The sequence below is a fragment of the Pan troglodytes genome, chromosome 6 (assembly GCF_028858775.2).
Source record: "Pan troglodytes isolate AG18354 chromosome 6, NHGRI_mPanTro3-v2.0_pri, whole genome shotgun sequence".
NCBI lineage: Eukaryota > Metazoa > Chordata > Mammalia > Primates > Hominidae > Pan > Pan troglodytes.
Genome location: NC_072404.2, coordinates 150,511,576 through 150,537,723, shown reverse-complemented (window position 1 = coordinate 150,537,723; position 26,148 = coordinate 150,511,576). Strand labels below are relative to the sequence as shown.

General features: G+C 44.0%; 2 protein-coding genes across 5 annotated transcripts in view; one reads left to right on the top strand and one right to left on the bottom strand.

The window, feature by feature from the left end:
- Positions 1-21,861, bottom strand: TMEM140 (transmembrane protein 140). Its single transcript, XM_063815614.1, has 2 exons — positions 21,278-21,861; positions 1-5,131 (listed from the first exon to the last, which is right to left on the bottom strand). Exon 2 carries the CDS (start codon positions 5,105-5,107, stop codon positions 4,550-4,552), a length of 558 nt encoding a protein of 185 aa, XP_063671684.1. The 5' UTR covers positions 5,108-5,131; positions 21,278-21,861; the 3' UTR covers positions 1-4,549.
- The window catches only part of CYREN (cell cycle regulator of NHEJ), a 77,044-nt gene that overhangs the window by 1,155 nt on the left and 49,741 nt on the right, over positions 1-26,148 (top strand). The window contains exons 2-4 of one of the 4 annotated variants that reach the window (XM_009454260.5): positions 488-762; positions 1,742-1,817; positions 2,678-3,764. In XM_009454260.5, coding sequence (XP_009452535.1) covers positions 626-762; positions 1,742-1,817; positions 2,678-2,938 — 474 coding nt within the window. In that variant the 5' untranslated portion in view covers positions 488-625 and the 3' untranslated portion in view covers positions 2,939-3,764. Of the gene's footprint in view, positions 1-487; positions 800-1,741; positions 1,818-2,677; positions 3,765-26,148 lie in introns of those variants that run through there. The other 3 variants (XM_063815615.1, XR_010159008.1, XM_063815616.1) reach the window with 3 other exon arrangements.

Below are 26,148 nucleotides of genomic sequence, written 5' to 3'. Positions count from 1 at the left end.
TTAAGGGTGGCGTGTTGGCCAATGAGACTTTATTGTGAAATAAAATGCCCTCAGTTTCATGTAACTGAGCCACCATAGAAGAGTGGAGAAATCGAGTTGGCCAGATGAGGGAGAGGCCATTAAGAGGTATTTTAGGGATTGAATGGGCTGGGCATCCAGAGGACAGTGGCATTTGGGGTGGTAATGAGAAGGAACATTAGGGGCCTCCGCCTCCTTCCGTTCCTCCTGTGCTGAGTCAGTCAGCACAGAGGCTGCAGGAGGTATCTCTGGTTGGCTTTGGCTGCCTGTAGGGGGCACCAGCTTTGGGGAGGTCAGAGGGCTCTCTCCTGAGCTGCTGTCCTGCCCACAATCACACCTGCCTGATGCCTGTGAATGGCCGTCTGAGTCTCTTGGGCCTTGGTCACTTCTGGTCTGCCCTGCACCGACCAGTAACTGTGCCTGATGACTGGAGGTATTGGAATTCACCGGACTTTATTGTTCTTTGTAGGAATCAAAGATCAACTCCCACTGAGGACAAATGGACCTGTAATTCCGGGTGTGACGAGAGAATGAGATTTACCTTCCTGAATTAAAAAACAGGTCATTAAGCTTGGGCCCTGACTCTTCTTCGTGAGAAGGTACAGAGATGGAAACCTTACAATCCGAGACTAAAACGAGGGTCCTTCCCTCATGGCTGACAGCCCAGGTGGCTACAAAGAATGTGGCACCAATGAAGGCCCCCAAGAGGATGAGAATGGCAGCAGTGCCAGTGGCAGCAGCAAGGTGCGACAGCTCTGGTCAGAAGACTCCTGCGAATCTGGCACGTGGAGCAGGGGCCTCCATGACCTGGGCCAGGTCTTCCAGCCTAGGCAGAACAGCAAGACGGGCGGGTGTTTCAGTCTGATCATCTCTTGAGCTTTTAGAAGGTGGAGGGGCTGTGGGCGGGAGGCAAAGCGGGTTAACCCTCGAGGACAGGCACCCACTTCTGCCTCTGCACTGGTGAGTGCCCTGCCCTCAGCACACACAGAGTGGGTTCTCCATGTCAGCCAGTCTCTGATGCCAGTTGTCCAGAATGCCAGTCTCTTCCTTTACAACAAACATGGTAACATCAGATGGGCAAGATCAGTGGAAGGGTCTGTTCTGAGTGGTGCCTGCCCCTGTGGACAGACTTTTAGGGATGGACAGATGAGCAGCAGCTGCAGGGCCAGCGAGAGCTAAGGAGCTGGGGAGTGAGTTAGTTGAATGACGGTAATTGCCGGTGGGGGGGTGGCGGGGGGGTGGTGAGTCTCCAGGCTGCACTGTGAAGTGGGCGGGGCCCCAGCACTCGGTGTTTCCCTCTCTGGCTCCTCCTCCTCTAAGGTTTCCTGACTGACAGCCTTCCCTTGTGACTGCTGCCGTCTTTCCCTAAGTCTGGTCCTGCTTTCAGGTTCCTCTCAGTACAGCCTCAGCCCGAGGTTCCCTTCCTCTTGCATCCACGTGTGTGTTTCAGAGGCGGCCATCCTTCCCTACTTCCAGATCCTTGTAGGGCAGTTGGTGGAGGGTGGGAGGCACCCCGGTGTTGCCTCCATGAAGCCCTGTGCCAGTCACTGGGCTGCAAGGCTGAGGAAATTGTGTCCGTGTCAGAAAGCTCCTCAGCTCAGAGGTGCTGGTACCTCCTGCGTGGTAGGAAGGCAGGGGGAAGAGGCCCTGCTTCTCCTGTTCTCTTTGCCCTTATGAGACTTGAGAGTCTGTGTCATCTGTGCCTTGCATGTCTTTTTTTCAGACTCCCTGCGACAAGGACTGTGTACTGCATGAATGAGGCCGAGATAGTCGATGTTGCTCTGGGAATCCTGATTGAGGTAAAGTCAGACAAGCCTCTTACTCATGACCAGAAACTCTGCATGGGCAGAAGCTAGACCCTTGGTCACCGTCAGTAAGAGAGACGCCCTCTGCCGTAGGCTACCTCTTCTTCCTCCTGCCACTTCCCTTGCTCTTATCTCGGCCATGCTGCCCAGGCCTCTCCCCATGTGGGTGTGCGCTCGTGGGGTGTCTTTGAGGCTAGAAGCCTGGGAGGGCATGCGTGTGTTAGGGAGGGCGTGTGTGTGTTAGGGAGAGCGTGACTGTGCGCTGGTGTGTATGTGGATGGGACATGAAGCGTTTACCTGTTTGTGTTCTTGGAAAGGTTCCCAGTTGGGTAGATGACTTCTTAGCCATTGCCCCTCTCCTGAGCAGAGGATGCTGAGCTTCCTAGCTTCCTGCAGTAATAATTGCAGTGCCTCAGAGTTGCACAGCATTCTACAGTTTACCAGGTGCCTTGAAAGCATGCGTTATGTCATTTTAGCCTTGCAATAACCCTGTGGTGTGGGACTTTTCCTAGTGCTAAGGCATGGGCCCACACCCAGGTTTTGTGTCCTGGGTTCTGTCACCGGCCTTTCTAGACATGTTTCTTCCATTTCTTTTTCCTTTCCCCTCAGCTAATCCTCATGCCTTTGCTTGCTTCTCTCCCGAGTGGGTTCTGGTTTCTTCAAGAGCTGTGAAGAGGGGGTCAGGGGAAGGAGTGGGGTGAAGAGAGGGTGGGTGCTCAGGATATGGGTACATTGCCTGGCCTGGTCACATTGGCTTTGTAGTTGCTTCTAGATACATCCTGCGTTACTGACAGATCAGCATGTTAGGGAAATAAAACACGTATGTTGAGCCTGCGTTTTCCCGTACTTCACAGAGCCGCAAACAGGAAAAGGCCTGCGAGCAGCCGGCCCTGGCGGGGGCTGATAACCCAGAGCACTCCCCTCCCTGCTCCATGTCGCCTCACACAAGTTCTGGGAGCAGCAGTGAGGAAGAGGACAGTGGGAAACAGGCACTGGCTCCAGGCCTCAGCCCTTCCCAGAGGCCGGGGGGTTCCAGCTCTGCCTGTAGCAGGAGCCCTGAGGAGGAGGAGGAAGAGGATGTGCTGAAATACGTCCGGGAGATCTTTTTCAGCTAGGGCATAAACTGTGCACCGAACTGTCTGCCGAGAGCAGCTGGAGGACAGCTGAGCTTCCACTGGTGCTGCTGGGCCGCCCGCCTGTGGGAATGGGGCTCTCTGTGCTCCTACCTTTGTGCCTTCTTGGGCCTGGCAGATTCACCTCAGGCCAGAAGCCCCTGGACACTCCAGGCCTTGGGGCTGCCGTTCTGAGTGTGCGGAAGGCAGGACTCAAAATGAGATCCCATTCGACTCCCTCTGTATGTACTGTGCCCTCTCCCGGCTCTTGAGGCTCTGGAGTCCCAATTGTCTGTGTTAGTCAGTGACCAGGTTCCAGGGAAAATGATGTCATGTGGTGGTCCAACTTACTGGAACCAAAGAGACAGTACTTTGCAAAGAAAAGGATCACTGCCAGGTGCACTGGAATTGCTACAGTTTAGTCCGCATGATCTCTCCTGAAGGAGGAAGCCTGTTTCAAAAATAGTTTCCATCATGAGTCTATCAATGAGCTCCCACCTCTCCAGCCAGCCTAGAAAGCAAACGAGCTGCCCACAGTTCTCTGCCCTGTCTGGGAGGTTGAGGCCACAGTGTATAGACTGGTAAGCCAGACAGGCCTCCTCCCGCAAGCTGCTACCTTGCTTTCACCTGTACCTTGGTCCCCGGGCAGCTAGCTATAAAGCAAGAGGGACAGGAGCCCAGAAGAGACACTGAGGACAAGAGATCACACCAGAGTACATGTCTCTGCCTCTGTTTTCAGTGTGGCTTTGGACAGGAATATATGAATAAATCACTGCCATACAGGTTTTCCAATACACAAGTGCTGGAAAATACACACAGTTCCCCAATGCGTAAGTTGTGCTAATGTCTTTCCAAGTTCTGGGTTGGGAAGTGGAGGGTGGCAGCGTTTGTTTGTGCGCAACCGTCCAGTCCTGTTCACAGCGAGGATTTGGAGTCCTCCAGGGTCTCATCATGGGAGTGATTTGTCAGCGGACGCCTCTGCCCTGTCTGGCTTCAGGTCCAGGGAAGCTTTGAAGCAGTCAAGCCTTGTCTTTGTACCCCATGTGTCCTGTCTTTGTTGAGTCACTCAGAGATCACTCCTGGACCTCTGGGGTTGGAGTTCCAGTGATGGCTTATGGCGGCCCACTCACTATGGTGGGCTGAGTGGAAGCTCCTTAACCATGTCCCCAGGGACACTGAGGTGCTCGCTCTTTTAATGTCCTCGTTTGTTGCCGTAAGTTCTTTGCTAGGTTTCATTTTGGCATTTGGCAAATCAGCCTGGAAGTCTGGCCCCATGACAGCAATCACTCCCTCCCCACCCTCCTGAAGCTAGAGGAAGATTTGCTCAGATCCATTAATTAAAGCAGGAATTGGTGTGACAATGAGCTGCATGGTTTAGGGAGTCTTTGGGAGCCTTGGAAGTCCTGAAGGACAGACAATCTTATACTAAGAAGCCGCAGGTGCCCTGGCTGCCCTTGCTGCCCCTCGGCCTCTTTGACACAGGGGCCCCACCTCCTCTGTAGTGGGTTCCATCGCTGGAGCTGGAGATCAGCGTTAGCTGTAAAATGAGATGGCTGAGCAGATGTGCCACCTCTGACCATGGTTGGAACTGAACCCTTGTAATCACGTAAGCCTTTAGCAGCTCTCAAGCTTGCTCTCAGCCCTCTCAGCCCTCAGAGGGAACACAGCCATGGCTATAAGCAAGAGGATGAGTAAGGCCTGGGCGCTGCCCAGAGCTAGAAACCCAGGCCCCGGGAGGGAGAGCCTGACCCACTTCCACACATAGGAGAGGAAGAGGCCCAGGCCGCCAGCCAGCAGCACAGAGGACACAGCCAGGAAGCCCACTGCCAGCTGCCACGCTCTCTCATCACTGTTGCACTGGGCTAGGAGGAGAGGCTGGGGGGCAAAGAGGGTGAGGACCAGGGCCCCGTACACGCCAAGCCTGGCCAGGGCCAGGCCAACCCGAGGCACCCCCAGGGCTTCCAGCTCAGGGAACTGGTGACACTGTAGGGTGCTGGTGTCCTCATTCCACAGGCAGAAGTTGTAGAAGCCGATTCTCAGGTTGGGCAGGTCAGTGAGGTTGCCAGCCTCCCAGAGAAGAGCGTATAACATCAGGCAGATGACCACAACCACGAGGACTATGATGCTCACGAACAGCAGCTGGTCGCGCCACCGAGGCCTTGGGCCGGCCATCTCTACTGCCCTCTGCCGGGGGACCTGCGGGGAAGTCACAGCAGTCAGTCCATCTCTCCCCTGCTTGTTCCCTGTGTCCAGACAAGCTCATGTTCTCCCTTTGGCATTTCTTACAAACTCATGGCAAGTTTCCCTCCTACCCTGCCCTCCACCAAGGACCAGAAGTCTGAGGTAACCTCCTGCCAGGACCTATTTGCAAATAAGTCATTAGCTGCCCTCTGATTTGAGGTCAGGAGGAAAAGTCTCTCCCAAGCAGCTTTGAAAGTGTGAAACATCTTAAACTGAGTGAAGTGCTCTTTAGCCAAAGGCTTTGCTCCAGTCCAAATACAACAAGCCATTGGAAACATTAGTGAGGGGATTTCTCAGATCTTTTTTGAAGGTGAGTTTTGACTGAGGTGAAGGGCAAGGCCCACCCTTAATGGAGACCTGAAGGTGGAGGAAGCTATTGGTTTTCACCACAGCTGCCAAGACAACCACATGGGGAGCTGTAAGAACTACCCATTGCTGGGCCACAGATCAATCAGAGCTCAACTTATGTGCTTCGGGCTGGGCACTGGTGTGTTTCTGAAGCTCTGAAGCTCATTCGAAGGTGAGCCTGGGTCGAGGACCACTGACACACCCACTCTGATTTTACCTACAGTGCTCTGGGAACTCATTACTGGGTCAAGACAAGATGTCACCTGGTGATGAAATCCCATCATATACTCATTACTTTAAAAACTAATACAAATTTTTTCCTGACAATGGTAGTACGAATTATAGAAAACTTAGACGTTTTTGTTTGTTTGTTTGTTTTTGAGATGGAGCCTTACTCTGTCACCCAGGCTGGAGTGCAGTGGTGCGATCTTGGCTCACTGCAATCTCTGCCTCCCGGGGTCAAGCAAGTCTCCTGCCTCAGCCTCCCGAGTAGCTGGGACTACAGGCACCCGCCACCATGCCTGGCTAATTTTTGTATTTTTGGTAGAGATGGGTTTCACCATGTTGGCCAGGCTGGTCTTGAACTCCTGACCTCAAATGATCCACCCACCTTGGCCTCCCAAAGTGCTGGAATTACAGGCATGAGCCACCATGCCTGGCCAGAAGATATTTTAAAAATAATAATAAAAAAGATAACCTTTTATCCCATCATACACATAAAACCACTGTTAATATTCTACCAATATTTTCTTCCTGTACTGATGTATTTTTACATAATCATGATGTTGAATGTAATGTTTTTTCACTAGATTTAGTAAACATTTTTCAAAGCTGTTAAATATTCTTCAAAAACATGATCAATGGCTGTGCAATAGTTCATGTGGAATCATCCATTACACTATTACTAGACAAATTGTTTCCACTTTTCACCATTATAAGTGAAGATGCTGTGTGAATCGTGTTTGGAATCTGATTTTTCTCAGGTGATCTACCTATAAGTGCAATCATTGGATCAAGGGTAGAAATATCTTTTAGTGATCTTGCTAAATACTGCCTAACTGGCCTACAGAAAACTTGCTAATCATAGTCCCTCTAATTGTATATAAAAGTGCCCACTTTGTTATACTCTTTTAAAAAATTCTTTTCACTCCGTTTTAAATCAGAAGGGCTTTGTCCAGTTGGTCTCTGAAACAGTGGTCTGCACACTGTATTTTACATATGTGTATTTTCCAATATGGGATAAGGTTCGGCTGATATGGTTTGGCTGTGTCCCTACCCAAATCTCATCTTGAATTATAGCTCCCATAATCCCCACATTGTGGGAGGGACCCAGTGGGAGGTAATTGGATCATGGGGGTGGGTTTCCCCCATACTGTACTCATGGTAGCAAGTCTCATGATATCTGATGGTTTTATAAAGGGCAGTTCCCCTGCACATGTTCTCTTGCCTGCTGCCATGTAAGATGTGCTTTTGCTCTTCCTTTGCCTTTCACCATGATTGTGAGGCCTCCCCAGCCATGTGGAACTATGAGTCCATTAAACCTCTTTTTCTTTACAAATTACTGGGTATCTCTTCATAGCAGTATGAAAATGGACTAATACAACAGCATTCACCAGGAAGTGACTAGGAACACAGAGCTTCAAGCTTTGTGAGGCACAAGGTACTGGGGCCATGATACCAAATGGCCTCCTGGAAGCCCCAGCAGGGAGTCCCAGGTGGTGTTCAGCAGCAAAATGAGTCGTGGCCCTGGGAAGGGACCTGAAGGCTACACAGCCCTGATGATCAGTTTCTGAGGGGACCCCTCTGGGGGAACAGCTCCCTCCTCTTTCCCAGAGCTGACTGGAAGGTCTGTCTCATTCTACACACTGCATTTGTTACAGAAAGGGACCAAGTGGGGAAAAAAAAGAACATGGAACAGGCTGAGAGAGAGGGCAGCTCCATTCAAAGGACCTAGGTGTATGCCAAAAATGAGAATGAAGATTGACCAGCGAATTCTTTGGCAGAGACCTGGGTACGCTGGCTGGTGGAGCTGGGGCCTGTGAATACAGTAAGGGTGGGGTCCACACTGCCACCGCCTCCCCTCAGATGCCGCTGCTCTGGGCTCAGCAGCACTGGGCAGTCTGCCCAGTTCTGCCCGTGGCTTCTGCTCCAGAGAAGCCCAGTGGGGACAGTCAGAGTGGAGGAGTGAGGGGCTGTCCCAGCAGAAGCCCTGGCTGCTGCCTTGGGTGGCACTGTCAAAGGCTCTGGAGGTCCCAGAGGGCCAAGGGTCTGAAGACTCGGGTTTGAATGTAGTTGAGAGATTCTTGGAGCAATGATGCTTGTTACAGAAGGAATTATTGGGAATTGAAAAGGTGGCATTAGTCTGGGATGATAAGGAGTTTTAACCATTTGAGTCCATGGTATGGGAAAAATTGCCGACGGGAACATATTTTGTATGGTTTTGCTTATTTAGTAAATGTTTGTAAAAGCCTGTATCTGTGCTTTTAATGGGTTTGGGTATTTTAGGGTGTGGAATAGATTTCCAGGACTTCCCTGATTTATACCATCATGCTGTGGAAAAGAAGGTTTGACCTCCTCCATTGTTCAGGACCAACTGGGAAGGGACTTGGGGATGCCTTTGTTTAAACACTCCCTCTCACTTTTCCCATTTGAATTCTGTTACACTGGGGTTCCAAAAAAAATTATTAAACGTTTTGCTTTGAAAACAGCTGCCTTTTTAAAAATTAATGTGGCTCCTCGGGGAGATTGCATCAGCCACCTTGCGGCAGCTCCTGCCAGACGCCAGGAGCCTTTGTTTTGACTTCCTCATTTTCTCTCAACTGACCTTTTAATGTAGAGCAAAACAAAATGAGCCAAGAAGCCCAGGACCAGGCATGTGGAGAAGGTGGTGGCCTCTCACCTTTTTATATTCGTCCCAGCTCTTATGAGGCTCGCCACCATCTGGTGCGACTTGGAACTTGAACTTGGAATTCTCTGGTGAGGCCCAGCTTCCCCTCTTGCCTTGTGCAGTCCAGCACCTGCTCAGCTGCTCAGGCTGTGTATGAATACATTCCCATCTGCCCATCCTCAGCCACCCCCCAGCTCCTAGAGTCCTACTCTACTTTCTGCTTCTCTAAATCTGATCCATGCAGCAAGAGCATTCCTGGGCTCCTTCAGCCCACACTCTGGTTTAGCTATAAATTAGGATTTATTCTCCACTCTAGTGTCATGTCTCTGAGGAACAGTCTTCAGTTTTGTTATTTTGATACACAGTAGGGGCTCTTTTTTTTTGTTTTTTTTTGTTTTTTTAAATGAGCGAATGAAAATGCTACATAGGCTCCCTGAGTTCTTTCATGTACGAATCTTGGTTACACATCTTAGGACAGCAGAGCTGCCTGAGGGAGGGTTGTGTTTAATGTCGTATGCATGCTCAGCACAGTGCTGGCATGGCCCATCCATGCTTTCTGTTGAACTATGGACAGACTTCAGGAACTTGTGTATGGAGAGGGTGGAAGTCAGTCCTCGCTTCTTTCCCTAAACATTTTGCAGTGACAGCATATGGATCTTTGGTTGGAAACCCCATGACACTCTTCTCTACTTCCCCATGGGCCTTCCCTGGTTTTTGTTTTTCTTTTCTTAAACAATCCTGGTAATGACACTTCCACCACAATGAGCTTTTAAATGTCCTTTAATGATAAGCCAGTGTTTCCTTCAGAGGGCAAAGGGGAGACTGCTGAGTCACTGTGGCCATTTTTAGATAAACCTTTTCCTGTTTATAATAAAATAACACATGCTGATTGTAGGAAACTAGAAAATACATGAAAGTGCAGAGAAAAGACTAAAAGTCACCTATACTTCAGGTCGTAGAAATAACCACTCTGAACAGCACACTTCTTTTTACACTATTGTTTTACACTGTTGGGATTACATAAATATATATGTTTGTATCCCACTTTGTGAACATCATTCTATGTGAACTAGAAATGGTTCCTAAACATTAAGGGCTGCATATAGCTGTATCATAGTTTATAGTTTATACATAGATGCTTTGTAACATTATTTTATAATGCTATGAATGCTATGGTGAATATTTTTGTGAATCAACTTATGTTTCCACCAGCAGTTTCAGAGAGTGCCTGTCTCATCCCATCCTCCCCAGTATCGCATATTCTTGAGTCTTTTATTCTTTGATAATGACAAATGATGAATCAGTGATAGTTTTTCTTCATAATAAGTAAAGTTTAACATTTTCAAGTGTTTGTTGACCATCTGTATTTCTTCTTTTGTGAAGTGCTGTCAGTTCTTTTGCTATTTTAAAAATAATTTTGAGTTTCAGTTTTTGTTTGTTGGCCTGTATGAACCCTTTAAAAATAAAGGCTGTTAGCCTTTTGCCATCTTAGTTGTGACAGTAAAGTATAATGCTTTGCTGCACTAGGTCCTCTGGAACAAGATGCAGATTTAGATTCCAGGTCAGCATGTAACTTGACCACTGTCACTCAAGAGTTACAGCCTGAGCAGGGCCTTAGGAGGGAGATGATTTCTGCTTAAAGGCGATGCAAATTCCTAGTTAGGGAAATAGAAGGAAAGTATTCTCAGGAGATTAATTTAAGGCAGCTTTTTTGTTGGTTTAAGCACCTCTAACATTTTCATACTAATAAGGGAGAATGGGATGGCGGCTGAAAGAGACACAAATATTGTATCATTTAATTCTAAATTATGTATTTGTCAGGTTCTTATTGAAAGAGTAAATTTTCGAAAGGATCAAGATGGCTATCTAAACACAGGTAGTATGTGCCTCCACCATGGTGAGAAACCAGAATAGTAAGTGGATCCATTTTGAACAGATTGTCTAGGAGTGAATGCTAGGATAAACCAGAAAAGATATGGGAAACATGAGAAGTAAGGAGAGGATTCGAGGCAGCTTGCCCAGCTGGGAACCGACTGAGAGTCGGGAGAGGCTCCTGATGTGGGGAAACAGTAAGAGAGAACCCCCTAGGGCTCCAAAACAAACTTTTATAATCTTGGCCACGGAAGGAAACCTTGACCCACTGGGCCAGGGCCTGGGCCTGACATTCGGAGCTGCCTAAACATTGCACAGAGGCATTGCTCCAGAAAGGAAACCAATACAAAATCTCACATGCATCTGAACCTGGAGCAGCCTCAGCAGGGTGCCATTTTGAGAGCCTAGATACTGGGACTCTACAGACATGGCTCTTGCTGCCGAGCTGCTCCAAGGAGGGAGACGGGAGAGCAGGTGCTCTCATGCACCCCTGGGAGGGTCTGCTGCCCTGCTGTGGGCTGCTATTGAGACAGATGTGAGTACACACCCCTCCCCACAGCTTCTTTTCCACACTGCTTGTCTGGGAGGGACACTCTCTGATCCCAGGCCCAAGGTAGCGTTTTGAGAGTTTAATGCTGGGCTGCATCCCCCGCCCAGCCTGAGTTTGGGCTGATGAGGCTGTAGCTGCCTCTTGGCTAAGGAAGGATAGGGAAATCAGGCCATCCTACACATATCTAGGATAAGACCCACTGCCCTGCCATGGGCTGCTGTGAGACCGAGATGTGGCCATCCTGTGTGTTCCACAGCTTGTTGCCAATGCTGCTTACTTGTGAGGTGCTCCTCCCTCTCTGGTCTCAGGCTCCAGGTGCTATTTTGAGAGTTTAATGTTGGGCAGCACCCCTCCCTGGAACTGAGATTGGGCTGGTGCAGCTGTAGCTGCCACCCAGCCAAGGATTAACAGGGAAATCAGGCTGTCCTATGCACATCTAGGTCAATACCCACTGCTCTGCAACATGCTGCTGTTGAGACTGAAATGTGAGCAGACTGCCTTCCCTACAGCTTCTTGCCCATGCTGCCTGCCTGGAGGGACCCCTGCCCTCCTGGTCACAGGCCCAAGGTGTCATTTTGAGAGTTTAATGCTGGGCTGTGCCCCACCTTCTTGCTGAGTTCAACTTGATGTGGCTGAAGCTGCTGCCCAGTCAAGGAGAAACAAGGAATCCATGCTCTCCCGCACATACCTAGGACAATACCCAGTGCCTGCGACGGGTTGCTGTGAGACCGAGACTCAAGTAGACCACCCTCCCTACAGCTTCTTGATCATGCTGCTCACCTGATAGGGGCCCCACCTTCTCTGTTCACAAGCCCACAGCTGGCACCATTTTGAGAGTTTAATGCTGATTCACAACCAGTCTGAATTAACAATCAGGCAATGTGGCTGCAGCTGCCACCCTGGTAGGAAAGGGACAGGGAAGACCAAGCTCTCCTAAGCACACTTAGAACAGTGCCCACCACCCTGCTACAGGTGGCTGTGAGACTGGGAAGTAGCTCACCCAACCCATCACAGCTTCCAGCAACACCAACATGGACTGCTTGGATCCCAGTTGGCTGCTTCAACACTGCTACTGCCATCATTCACATGACACCACCTGCTCAGGGGCTAGAGATCATGCCCACACACTGGGCTCACCACTCCCACTACTAGCTTCTAAGCCATGTGGAGGCCCAAGAATCAGCCCTCCAAGACCCACTAACCACCAGAGCAGCGTAAGCTGCTGTGGGGCCTAAAAAGGGCACACTTACCCCACTGTTGCCACCACTGGGGTCCAAAGGCTGCTCAGATGGCATCCAAGTCCCAGCTAAACTTCTGGGGACTTAGTCTCAGCTAATTACCATACTCTATCCCACTGAGGAAATCACAGAGAACACTGACCCTATGCTGAAGAAGTCATAGAAAGATCACACGACTGCAGGCATCCAAAATCAAAGTCAAAGCATCTTAACAACATGCATATATCCTCAGGAAAAAATTCTCCCTTATAAAAGCAATTTCAAAAAATTGGAACAAGCAACTGCTACACCAGACGCAAAGAAATCAATGGAAGGATACAGGAAACATGTAAAAGCAGAGAAATATGACACCATTGTATTAGTCCATTTTCACACTGCTGATAAAGACATACCTGAGACTGGGAAGAAAAAGAGGTTTAATTGGACTTACAGTTCCACATGGCTTGGGAGGCCTCAGAATCCTGGCAGGAGGTGAAACACACTTCTTATATGGTGGTGGCAAGAGAAAATGAGGAGGAAGCAAAAGCAGAAACCCTGATGAACCCATCGGTTCTCATGAGACTTATTCACTATCACGAGAATAGCATGGGAAAGACCAGCCCCCATGATTCAGTTACCTCCCCTGGGGTCCCCTCTCACAACATGTGGGAATTATGGGAGCTACAATTCAAGTTGAGATTTGGGTGGGGACACAGTCAAACCATAACAATCATCAAAGAACCACAACAGCTGTCCAGCAGCAGCAGATCCCAATCAAAGAGAATTCTTCAAAATGCTAGATAAAGAATTCAAAATATTGATTTTAAAGAAGCTCAATGAAGTGCAAGAGAAATCTGAAAACTAATACAAAGAAATCAGAAAATTAATCCAGGATATAAATGAGAAATTTATCAAGGAGATAGACATCTTAAATAAAAACAAGCAGAAATTCTGAAACTAAAAAATTCATTGAAGGAAATACACCATATGCCCAAAAACTTCAACAGTAGACTACACCAAGCAGAAGAAAGAATCTCAGAACTCGAAGACAGGACTTTTGAAATAATCCAGTCAGACAAAAATGAGGAAAAGAGGATAAAAAAGAATGAATAAAGCCTTTGAGATGTCTGGAACTGCAAGAAGCAACTGAACTTATGAATTATTGGTATTTCTGAGGGGGAAGACAGATTAGAAAGTTTAGAAAACATATTTAAAGAAATAGACATCCAGATACAGGAGGCCCAGTGATCCCCAGGAAAATACATTGCAAAAGGACCTCACCATGGCATATTCAAAATGTCTGAAGTCAAGTGAAAGAAAGAATTTTAAAATTAGCAAAAGTGACTAGTCACCTATAAAGGAAATCCCAAATCTCATCAGACTAATTGAGGACTTTTCAGCAGAATTCTTACATGCCAGAAAACAATGGGATGGCATTTTCAAAGTGCTAAAGGGAAAAAAAAAACAGTCTGTCTGTCAGCCAGGAATTTTGTATCCTGCCAGAATAAGCTTTATAAAAGGAGAAATAAAGTCCTTCCCATACAAGCAAATGCTGAGGGAATTTGTCACCACTAGACTGGTACTACAGGAAATGCTCAAAAGGATCTTAAACACTGAAATGAATGGTGTTTTTAATTAATTATTTTTGATAGAGGGTCTTGCTTTGTCACTCAACCTGGAATGCAGTAGTGCAATCACAGTTCATTGCAGCCTTGACCTCGTGGGCTCAAGCAATCTTCCTGCCTCAGCCTTTTGAGTAGCTAGAAATACAGACATGTGCCACCATGCCTGGTTAATTTTTAATTTTTTGTAGAGACAAGATCTTGCTATTTTGCCCTGGTTGGTCTCGACCACCTGCCATCAATTAATACCCCTGCCTGGCATCAATCAATCCCCCTGCCTAGCATCCCAAAGCACTGGGATTAAAGGCATGAGCCACGATGCCCAGCCAAAAGGTTGATATTCACCATCACGAAAACATACAGAAATATAAAACTCATAGTTTGTATAAAACAGTCATACAAAGGAAGAGAAAGGAATCAAATGGCAACATGACAGAGTTTCATCAAAACACAAAGTCAAAAAGGCAAAGACAAAGAATCTATAAAACAACCTGAAAACAATAAACAATATAACAGAAACAAAGTCTCACAGATCCATATTAACCTTGAATGTAAATGGATTAAATGCTCCACTTAAAAGATACAGATTGGCAGAGTGGATGAAAAAACATGATCCATGCTGCTTACAAGAAACTAACCTTACCCATAAAGACATATAGACTGAAAACAAAGGGGTGGAAAAAGATATTCCATGTAATTATAAACCAAAAGCAAGCAGGCATAGCTATACTTATATCTGATAAAACAGATGACTTTAAATTAAAAATAGTAAGAAAAAAAGATAAGGTCATTGTATAATGATGTAGGGATAAATTCAGCAAGACGATATAACAGTCCTAAATATATATGTACCCAACATTGAAGCACCCAGATTAACAAAACAAATATCACTAAAGAAAGAGGTAGACAGCAATACAATAACTGTAGGGGACTTTTAACACTCCACTCACAACACTAGACAGATCATTGGGACAGAAAATTAACAAAGAAACATTGTACTTAAATTGAACTTTAGACCAAATGGACTTATAAAACATTCTACCCAACAACTACAGAATATACATTATTTTTGTCAGCACATGGAACATTCTCCAAGATAGATCACATGTAAGGCCACAAAAGAAGTTTTAACAAACTTTTTAAAAATTGAAATTATATCAAGTATCTTCTCAGACCACAGTGGAATAAAACTAGAAATCAATACCAAGAGGAACTTTGGAAACTATACAGATAATGGAAATTAAACAGCATGCTCCTGAACAACTACTGGGTCAATGAAGAAATTAAGACAAACTAAAAACATCTTTGAAATGAATGCAAAAACACATTGTACTAAATCCTGCAGGTTACAGCGAAAGAAGTGCTAAGAGGGAAGTTTATAGCATTAAATGCCTGCATCAAAAAAGTAGAAAGATCACAAATTAACAACCTAACATTGCACCTCAAGGAATTAGAAAAGGAACAAACCAAATCCAAAGTTAGCAGAAAAGAAAAAATAAAGATCAGAGCAGAACTAAATGAAACAGAGACAAAAAATTTACAAAGGATCAATGAAACTAAAAGTTCATATATTAGTTCTTTGGATCAATGAAAGTAAAAGCTGATTATTTGAAAAGATAGACAAAATTGATAAACCACTAGCTAGATTAACCAAGAAGAAAGAAGATCCAAATAAACACAATCAAAAATGAAAAAGACATTACAACTGATACCATAGAAATGCAAAAGATCATCAAGGACTATTTTGAACAACTGCATGCTCACAAACTAGAAAAACTAGAGGAAATAGATACATCCCTGGAAACACAAAATCCCCCAAGATTGAACCAGGAAGAAATAGAACTTCTAAACAGACCAATAATGAGTAGTGAGATTGAATCAATAATAAAAAACTCCCAAGAAAGCTTAAGACTAGATGTATTCACAGCCAAATTCTACCAAACATACAAAGAAAAACTAATACCAATAATCCTGAAACTGTTAAAAAATCAAGGAGAAAGGAATTCTCCCTAACTGATTCTCTGAGGCCAGGGTCACCCTGATACTAAAAACCAGACAAGGACACAGCAGAAAACGAAAACACAGACCAATATCCCTGTGAACGGAGATGCAAAAATCCTCAACAAAATACTAGTAAATCAAATCCAATGGCACATCAAAAAGATAATACACTATGATCAGATGGGATTTATTGCAGGGATGCAAGGATGGTTCAACATATGCAAATCAATAAATATGATACCCCAGGTTGCTGGATTGCGTGGTTTTTCAGTTCTTTGAGAAATCTCCATACTGTTTTCCCTAAAAGTTGTATTAATTTATATTCCCACCAACAATGTATAAGCATTCCCTTTTCTCCACATCCTTGACGACGTCTGTTGTTTTTAGAGTTTTTAGACTTTTTTTTTTTTTTTTTTTTGTGGAGATGGAGTCTTGCTGTGTTGCCCAGGCTGTAGTGCAGTGGCATGATCTCAGCTCACTGCAACCTCTGCCTCCCAGGTTCAAGCAATTCTTCTGCCTCAGCCTCCCGAGTAGCTAGGACTACAGGTGCGTGACACCATGCCCAGCTAATTTTTGTATTTTTAGTAGAGACAGGGTTTCACCATGTTGGCCAGGATGGTCTCGATCTCCTGATCTCGTGATCTGCCGACCTTGGCCTCTGAAGGTGCTGAGATTACAGGCATGAGCCACCATGCCCTGCCTAGACTTTTTAATAATGGTCATTCTGACTGGTGTAAGATGGTATCTCATTGTGGTTTTAATTTGCATTTATCTGGTGATTAGTGACGTTAAGCATTTTTCATATGTTTCTTGGCCACTTGTATGTATTCCTTTGGAAAATGTCTGTTTATGTCCTTTACCCACTTTTTAATGGGATTGTTTTTTCTTGTTGAGTTGTTTGTGTTCTTGTAGATTCTGGATATTAGTCCTTGGTCAGATGCATAGTTTGGCAGCCCCTTCCCCATCGGGCACCACCAGCAGCAGTTGCTATCATGGCCTTGAGGACTGCTGCATGGAACTTACATGTTTTAATTTTGCTGCTGTTAAACATTACACACTTTGCAAATTTTGCGGAGTAGAATATTAAAAGAAAAAACAGGTAAGCCATTAGGTTCCTAGGGCCTTTCTTTTAATTAATGATTTCAGAAAGCCAAAGGGGACCAGGGAGGGAAGAACTTGCTTTGATGAGACTCTTTGATCAGTGGAAGGTGTCTGAGAAGGAATCTAACTTTAGTGAGAACTTATTAATAATTAAAAACAGACCTCAAAATCTCTTGAGAATTTACTATATGCCAGGCCCTGTGCTAAGCACTTAACAGGTATTGTCTTATTAATTTCTTACAACCATGTAGGGTAGAGTTACTGTTTTCATCTTCATTTTCCAGAGAAGAAAACAGGCCTAGTAAGGGTCAGTAACTTGCCCAAGTTCACACAGCCAGTGAATGATGGAGCCTGTCAGGCTGCATTGTTAATCACCATGAGGATCTACCTCTAACTGGGGGCCTGGCCCTTTACATGCATTAACTCATTTAATCTTCACAACACCCTTGTGTGGATGTTATTATCACTGTTCCCATTTGACGTAGTGAAGACAGTGTGGAATACTGGTTCTGAGCATGGACCTTGAAGCTATGGCTTCTGGGTTCAAGACTCTGCTCTTCCATTCACCAGCTGTGTGACCTTAGTTACTTAACATCCTTCTGCCTAGATTTTTCATCTGTAAAATGGCTTTAATTATATAACTTATTTTGTAGATGTTATGGAAATTAAATGAAGTAATTTGTGTATGGCATTTAGAACATGACCTGGTAAGTATTATTTAAATTATTACTACTATAGAGAGAAAACTGAGGCTCAGAGAAGTTAAGCCCAGGCTACCAGCCTGACAGTGGTGAGATTCTAGGAAGACAAATAGTGCCAGGGTTCATTCCCAGAGATGAACTCTAGGAAGCTGGTCTCATTTATGTTTGGTTGTGATGACTCCAGGATGCAGCTGCCTGTTGAGAGGTAGCACAGTGTGGTGGTAAGGAGCATGGGTTTTAGAGCCAGATGACCTGGGAGCATGTCGTCGTTCTGTCACTCACTAGTCATGTGACCTTGGGCAAGTTACATAGCCAGCCTGAGCCTCACATCCTCATCTGTAATGCATCAGTTGTCACGTTCCTCATGGGCTGTTGTGAGACTGAAGGAAGTTCACTCACATATAGAGGGCTTGGGGCCTGACACAAACTGGGTCAATGTGTCTGCTCTGGTCATGATGCTGAAGCAATAGCTCAGTGGGAGAAACGGGAATTGACGGAGAGTCGGGTAGACATGGTTGGGTGTGTCGCCTGAATGGAGAGAGGAGAACTGGGAAGAAAATGTTAGCAGAATAAAGCCGGGGCAACAGAGCTTGCCAGGGCATAGAACAAGGGCGCAGGTTTACTTGTCAGAGGCCACCAGTCCTGGCTAAAATATTTCTGGTGGAGCACATTGAAGATCAGTGTGTTCATGGTTTAGGTGTGGCTGTCACAAAAATAAAAAGGGAAGAAGAAAGGGAAATGTGTCATATTTCCTTTGGTAGAAACATGAGTCCAGGTTCTAATTCTTTTCAAAACACGGCTACTGCAGTGTTTTTCAACAGTGTGTAGGTGGTGGCAGCTCCTGGATTTCACCAGTGTTTTCTGTGGACAGCCATCCCAACCACCAAGTTTTTAATGAATGCTGTGATGTTTTGATTTACTTAATTATTCCATGTAAATAAAACAGCTTTATCAGACAAAATAGGACTATACCATGAGATTATAACATAAAGTCAGAAGCATGAGTCCAGGCACCCAGATGACAAGCCATTGAGATAGCTGTTTAAATGGTTCCATTAATATTAACTTGCTATTTGTGCAATTGTTTTGTTGACTACTAGCTCTCACTAGCAGATAATCCAAGTGGGAACAAAGATTACAAAAAGTTTAGAGGGAGAAGAAAATCCTTAAAAATGAGAAAATGTCTACAAATGAGCCATCCTAATTTGTTTGTTTGTTTGAGACAGTCTTGCTCTGTCACCCAGGGTGGAATGCAGTGGCACCATCTTCACTCACTGCAATCTCTGCCTCCCGGGTTCAAGAAATTCACCTGCCTCAGCCTCCTGCCACCATGTCCAGCTAATCTCATTTGGTTTCTGTTGGCAGGACTCCACGGTCCAGTTTATGGGCGGCCAAGATTCACAAGATTCAGAGTTTGAGAATCAGTAGTACCAGAAACTGGTGACTGCCTTTGGCTGTCAATGGTTAGTTTTCCCGCACCAGCCCTCTCTTCCGCAATTACAAAGGCAATTTGCCACCCACTTCGACTCGTGGGGTCAGCATTTCATCTTGTAACTCTGTTAGTGACACATTTTGGATGACTCCCTGAATCAGAGGCCCTGGGGAATCAGTGCCACACAGGACAAACCAGGTGCCTGCTCTCATTGAGCTTGTACTCTAGTTGGGAAGGCAAACACCAAATGTATTTTTTAAAAGGTAATTATAATTTTTGAAAAGGTTTGGGAAAGAAATAAACAGGGTGAGTGAGAGAGAGAAACTGGCAGGAGGAAGTGATGACTAGATTATAGGGTCAGGGAAAGCCTCTCTTCAGAAGAGATATTTGTTTTGAGTCCTGAAAGGGTTCTTCATTAACTAATACTGAAGCAATTGATCAGCTAACTAGAAGAGAGAAACAAAACTATTTTAGGTCCTCATCTCACTCCACATACCCAAATAAATTTCACATGGATCCAAGAGTGAAAGGTAAAACCAGATAAAAAATCAATGATCTGGAAAAAAGGATATATTTGATTTATGAGTGAAAAATAAAATTTGGAACTTAAGAGCAAATGGAAACTACAAATAAAGAATTGCACAGGTTTAACTATTCTAAAATAAAGATTTCTATTCACCAAAAACAACATAAATATAATTAAAAGTCAATGAGCATGGAAAATATCTACCACAACTATGAAATGATTAATGTACTTAATGTTTAAAATGTTTACGCAAACTGTCAAAAAACATTACACCTCATTAAAAATGGACAAATATGAAGAGATAATTCACAAAGAATGCAAAGTAGTTAACTAACATGAAAAAAAATTCTGTAACTTTTCTAATGTAATTAAAGATACACCAAGTAAAAAACCAGAGTTTCCCTATCAACACTGTAGGTAAAAACACTTGATGATACCAAAAATATGGTAAAACTGGCATTCTCACACAATGATGGTGGATGTGAACATTTGTACAAACTTTCAGGGAGGCAGATTGGCAATAAACATTAAAAACCCTAAAAATAGTCATATCTCTTTGGCCCACTTTTATAAATCTATCCTAAGACAGCAATCAGAAATCCAGTCAATAATTTATACATAGGAATGTTCAGCACAGCATTACTTTTGGCACAAAATGGGAAGCAGCTTGAAAGTCCAATATCAGAAGTAAACTATGATGTATCAAGGATAAAATACTATGCATCTTTTAGAAAAAGCGGGTATAAAATCACTCTACATAGTGTGACTACATCCATATAAAGAGGCATAGGAGAAAGAGACTAAAGAAGTATTTGAAAATGTTAATGTTAGCTGTGGTAGCTCTGGGTGGTGACATTACAGGCAATTGTTCTCTATTTGCAGTAAAATATTTTTAGAATTATGTGCTACATTTATGAAAAAAAAAAGAAATTTATAAAACAGGCATTCAAAACAACCTTAGTAATTAGATAAATCAGGGACTAAGCTGGAAAGAAAGTTGAGAAAGGGGAATATGTGCAAGATTGAAAAAATATCTCATGGACTGAGTCTCAGACCTGAGATTTTGGGGAATGGGGTATGGTAAGTGGATACTGAAAAATGCTCTTCAGTTATCATGAGGGAAGAAGGAAATATGTGTCTTTTCCCTCTTTCAAAGGAGCCTTTGATTTTATAGGCGAAGAAGCATAGTGGAAGTTATTAGTGAAACTAAGCCCACATTAAAAAAAATCTCTTAAAATATGCATCAAGAGAACTAAAATACCACCATGGATTTCCACTGGGGCATGAGAAGCCATCTGGTCTAATGACTAACATAAGATCTAAACATCTCTTAGGTCCCATTCTTTGAGGCAAGAACACAAGTTTTTCTGTTGATATTAATCTTCAGTGTGTATTTTAAAGTTTTATGATGTGTTCGTAACTACCATTGAATAGTGGTTTAGTTAGTGTTGGTCGGTGACCTGCTTTTGTTTACCTATTTCTGATGAACAGTGTATTGCACAAGCCACAGCCATGTCCTTGTACACACTGCATGCAAGACTCTGCTGTGTGCAGTCAGCCCTGCATCGTTTCTAACCAGTTATACTGGCCTTACTTTCATCATCTTTGAGGCCAGAGCTACACATGTTGATGCTGAAGAGTGGAAGGAAGGAGAGCAGAGAGTAAAGGGGGTAGATTATGTAGATTATACAGACATGAGCGAGGGAGGGTCACAGATACTGAACAACCAGTGAGTTCCCCTATGTGGATTGCCAGAACATGAAATATCTGAGAAGAAAACAAAATTGTCTTACAAGGTAGTAGACGTCTGGGTAAGCTGTGATGCTTGCAGGATCGGTACTTACAGAAAGGAGGTGCAGAGACCACAGGAACACTCATGAAAAGGAGAAGCAGGAAATCAGGGTTGGTTGTTTGAATCTTCCTTCTCGCTGGCTTTCTAATGTCAGACTCCAGAAAGGAGGAGTGGAAGGGAAATGGCAGGCAGATGCAGTCCTGAGCTGGTGCCCCCTTGCCTTCGCAGTCGTGCCTAGTAAACAGCTCTCTGAACTTTGGTACATTTGTTCTGACTGATGTCACTATCAGCTGATTTCACTTTCGTTTCCTAACTTGCCAGTGGCCCATGACTTTTCAGAAATGAGGTATGTAAACAACTTTTTATTGTCCATTATGACATACTCTTTACCTACACTGTAGCCGGCAAACCAACTGATTTAAAGAGCCAGGTAAATGTCTTGATTATATCACACAATAATTCCAGAAAGGGAAGGAGCCAAAGAACTCTCGAAGCTCCCAGTGATTTAAACTGCAAGATAAACACAACCTGGAATTTTATTCAGAAGAAACCCATCAGGATCATCTGGTCCAAGCTCCCAGCCAGTGTGGCAGTCAGGACCCAGGTCACCTCCTACTCATTTCCTTGGGAAGCAGCTATGCCGTCTGTCCCCCATCCCCTTTTAGAGATCAGTTTTGTAATGATGACTGGGCTTCTCTGGACACAAAACTTTGTGTCCTGAGCATTCTCACTGCAGTGTTTAGGCCCATGTTGGAGCAGCTGGAACATCTATTTTATTTCAAAATAAGAGCCGAACAAAGCTTTTATTTTTGTAAGCACTGGGGCTCCTGGCCAGAGTTTAAAAATTGCTTCCGTTGCTCACATGACCAACTGGAAATTTCAACTGTGGGTTAAACTTGGTTACATGAGACTGCTACCTAGTGCTATTGCTGAATCCTTCAGTGGTTCTCTTCTGCTTCCTTGCCCTTCCTCCAAAGGAGGAGTTATTTGAACTGCTACATTGCCCTCCCCCTGCCCCTAGTTCTTTTAAACGCAAACTCTAGAAAGAGGTGATGGGATCCAGGAGGAAGGAAGAACAGAGGCTTTGAGATCAGAGAGTTCTGCTACATCCTAGCAAATTATTTAATCTCTTTGAGCATCAATTTCTTATCTGTAAAATGGAAACAGTACCTACTTTGCATGGTTGCTCTGGGGACTGGAGATAATATAAGTGCTTAGTACAATACTGGGAACATAGTAATGGTAGCTATTATTATGAAAAGTGGAATTTCTGTATATTTAGTCTAGCATCCATATTAATGCCTTTAAGACAGAAAATTAACTTTTAGATACTAATATACAGTAGTTACTCTGAAAACTCAATACTGGTGAGTGAAGTGATATAGAAGAGATAGAAACATATTTATATTTATGAAATTTATTCAAGGTTATCATGTACCTAGTTTTCAAAGAGTCAGTTTTTCAAAACTTACGAAAATCGGCAGTCCCACACTCTCCCTTTCTTCCTCTTCAGAGGCAAGCACTTTCACCTGTGCTCATTCTTTAGGCATTTACCTCAGTTCTCTAAATAACATGCTTGGATTGGTACTTCTTGATTTTTCAGTTTCAGGCATAATCTACTGACTCCCAACCATAAAAGGTGAAGATTTAGCTTTCTTCTTCCCCACTGCATGTTCCAGAAGTATGCTTCCTCTCTTCCTCCTCTATCCAAATTGGTTATAGTTTTGTTTAAATCAATATTCAGTGTTTACAATATTGTAATATGCACAGGTATACTTTATTTTATTGTGCATCTCTCTTTGTGGATCCTGCATCTTTTACAAATTGAGGATTTGTGGCATTTTTGCATCGAGCAAGTCTATTGGCACCATTTTTTCAATAGCCTTTGCTCACTTCATGTCTCTGTGTCACATTTTGGTAACTTTTGCAACATTTCAAGCTTTTTCATTATTATTATGTTGGTTATGGTGATCTTTGATGTTACTATTGTGATTGTTTTGGGGTGCCATGAACCACACCCATATGACGGTGAACTTAATTGATAATTCAGTTCTGACCGCTCCACCAACTGTGTGTTGGTGTTCTGACCGTGTGTTCTGACCGCTCCACCAACTGGACGTTCCTCCATTTCTCTCTCACGTTAGGTCTCCCTATTCCTGAGACACAATAATACTGAAATTAGGCCAATTAATGTCCCTACAATGGCCTGTAAGTGTTTAAGTGAAAGGAAGTGTCACATGTCTTTCATTTAAAATTGGAAACTAGAAATGATTAAGCTTAGTGAGGAAGGCATTGTGAAAGCAAAGATAAGCCAAATGTTAGGCCTTATGTTGTGAAGGCAAAGGTTCAGATGATTGTTAGCATTATTTAGCAACAAAGTATTTCTAAATTAAGGTATGTCCGTTAGGTTTTTTTAGACATAACAGTATCACACACTAAATAGGCTACCTTATAGTATAAACATGACTTTTATATGCACTGGGAAACCAGAAATTCATGTGATTTGCTTTACTGTAATACTTGCTTTATTGCAGTGGTCAGGAACAGAACCTGCAACATATCTCCGAGGTGTGCCTGTAAATACCATTTACAGCAGCTGAGCCATGTAGAAAATTAAGATTACTTTTCCTATCCTGCATAGCTTTTGATCTTCTCTGAAGATAATTGCCTTTTTTAAAAAGTTTGTTTGCTTGCTTGGTTTTCTATTGCTTAACACTAATCCAACCCTCAAATCTTTATCAAATCTTCTATGAATAAATTTCTATGCATCAAGTATTCTGTATCTTCCTGAGAAAGGCTTTTCAGACCCTTCCAACCTGCCCCAGTCTGGGGCTTGACACCACACACAGCTGTTGTCCTGGCTTCTCACATCACCACCATGCTGGGGATTCCCTTTACTTCTGTCCTAGGTTGGATCTCCTGCTTCCTGCATCAAAGGCATTTCTCTTTCTCCATTTATTCAGTTCTGGGAGAGTAAATCTCCAGTAACTTCCTGAGAAATGGGTACACTGAAGAGAATTTTTTGAGAACTTACAAAACTGAAAATATCTTCATTCTAACTTGATCTATTCAAATGTGATCAAATTTAGACTGAATATAAAATTTTAGGTTAAAATAATTTTCATTTATAATTTTGAAGGCTTTGTCCCATTTTGTCTGGCTTTCTTGTTTTGTTGAGAAGTTTAAATTTGTTCTGCTTCCTGGCTTCCAAAATGGTCTCCTCTTGTCATCCTTTCAGCTTTATGCCTTAAAAAATAAATTATTTTGGTGGTTTTGAGAGGGAGCAAAATTGAATGTGTATCCAGTTTGCCATTTTTAACTGGAGGTCTAAAATATTTCTTTGTTCTTTTTTTTTTTTTTTTTTTTTTACTCTTTTGAGACAGGGTCTCTCTGTCACCTAGGCTGGAGTGCAGTGGCACGATCACAGCTTACTGCAGCCTTGACCTCTTGTGCTCAGGTGATCCTCCCACCTCAGCCTCCTAAGTAGCTAGGACTACAGGTGCGTGCCACTATGCCTGGCTAATTTTTATATTATTATTATTAATTTTTTTGTACAGATAGGGTTTTGCCATGTTGCCCAGGCTGGTCTAACACTCCTGGGCTCAAGGGATTCACCTGCCTCGGCCTCCCAGAATGCTGGGATTACAGGCATGAGCCACTGCGCCTGGCCTCTTTCTTATTCTTTATCTTCCCTTTTTCTTTTCTTTGTTTTTACTCCAAGAGGGTTATTTCTTACTGTCTCTTTCACTGGTTCTCTGGCAACCTAGCTGGCCTATGGTTGAGCTTGTTGCTTTTATCAAGCTACTCATTTCCTCTTAATTGCTTACCATCAAAATCTCCATTGTTTTTGGCAGTACTCTTAACCTTGAACTTCCCCACACTCTGTTCCAAACAAGTCAGTTTACTTGAGGACAGCTTCAGAGCTCTCTGTTCTTAAGGCATGCGTCTGCTCTGGGCAACATATCTGAGCCACTGCTCTGGACCTGGGGTTGGTGACAGTGGCTTGCTTCTTCTAGAGTGACCCATCTACTTTTTGAGCATGGTGCTGAGTGGCGTAGTAGCCTCTGGTCTTTTCAACTTCAGCTTGACTCTCCTGGCATGGAAACTCCACACTATGAAGTAGCTGGAGAAAAGGTGACCAGGAATCCAGTATTCCCAGCCCACTGAACCTTTGCCTTATGGTTGAGTGGAGGAAGGGAGTCCCTGACCTCTTGGCCTCATTAGCCTCAAATGTTGTTTCTGCTTCACAGCGGTAGGGAGATGAGAAACGCTGGCAGCCTTCTCCTCCTAGGGGAGATACCATAGCCCTTGACTGGGAGCTGGAGTGACTGTGATCCCAGTGTTCTTGGCCATATCCTCCCACAGTGGAGTTTCCCTTCTGCTGAACATGGGGGAAGGGAAGGAGTGGGCCATGGCTAAGTACCAGAGACCCTCACTTTTCTTACAGGAATTTAGTAAATTTTCTGAATAAATATGTCTTTATTTGATGTATATCCTTAGGACAATTTTCCTAATGGTTTTTAAAACTTTAAATGGGTTTTTCTAAAAAATATTTCTACCAGGTTCCCCTCCCTGCCCACCACTGGGGAGTGGGTGAGAAGCTTCTCAGGGTGCTGTTTTAGAGCTGGATCTCTGCCCATTTTTTTTTAAAATTCAATATTAAACACTTCATTTCTTAGATTGGTTTTAGGTTCACAGGAAAATTGAGAGGAAGGTACAGAGATATCTCATGTAATTCCTACACATACCCACAGCCGTCTAGTTTTTTTTTCCTGTGTTATCTTCCAGATTTATAGTATTGCATTTTACATTTAGGTCTGTGATCCATTTTCAGTTAATTTTTGTGAAGGCAATAAGGTCTGCATCTGGATTTGTTTGTTTGTTTTTGCAGTATGTGGATGTCCAGTTGTTCCAGCACCATTT

Bases quoted from the DNA above. Each gene is read 5' to 3' on its own strand.
- TMEM140 (XM_063815614.1), bottom strand. From the start codon at position 5,107: ATGGCCGGCCCAAGGCCTCGGTGGCGCGACCAGCTGCTGTTCGTGAGC.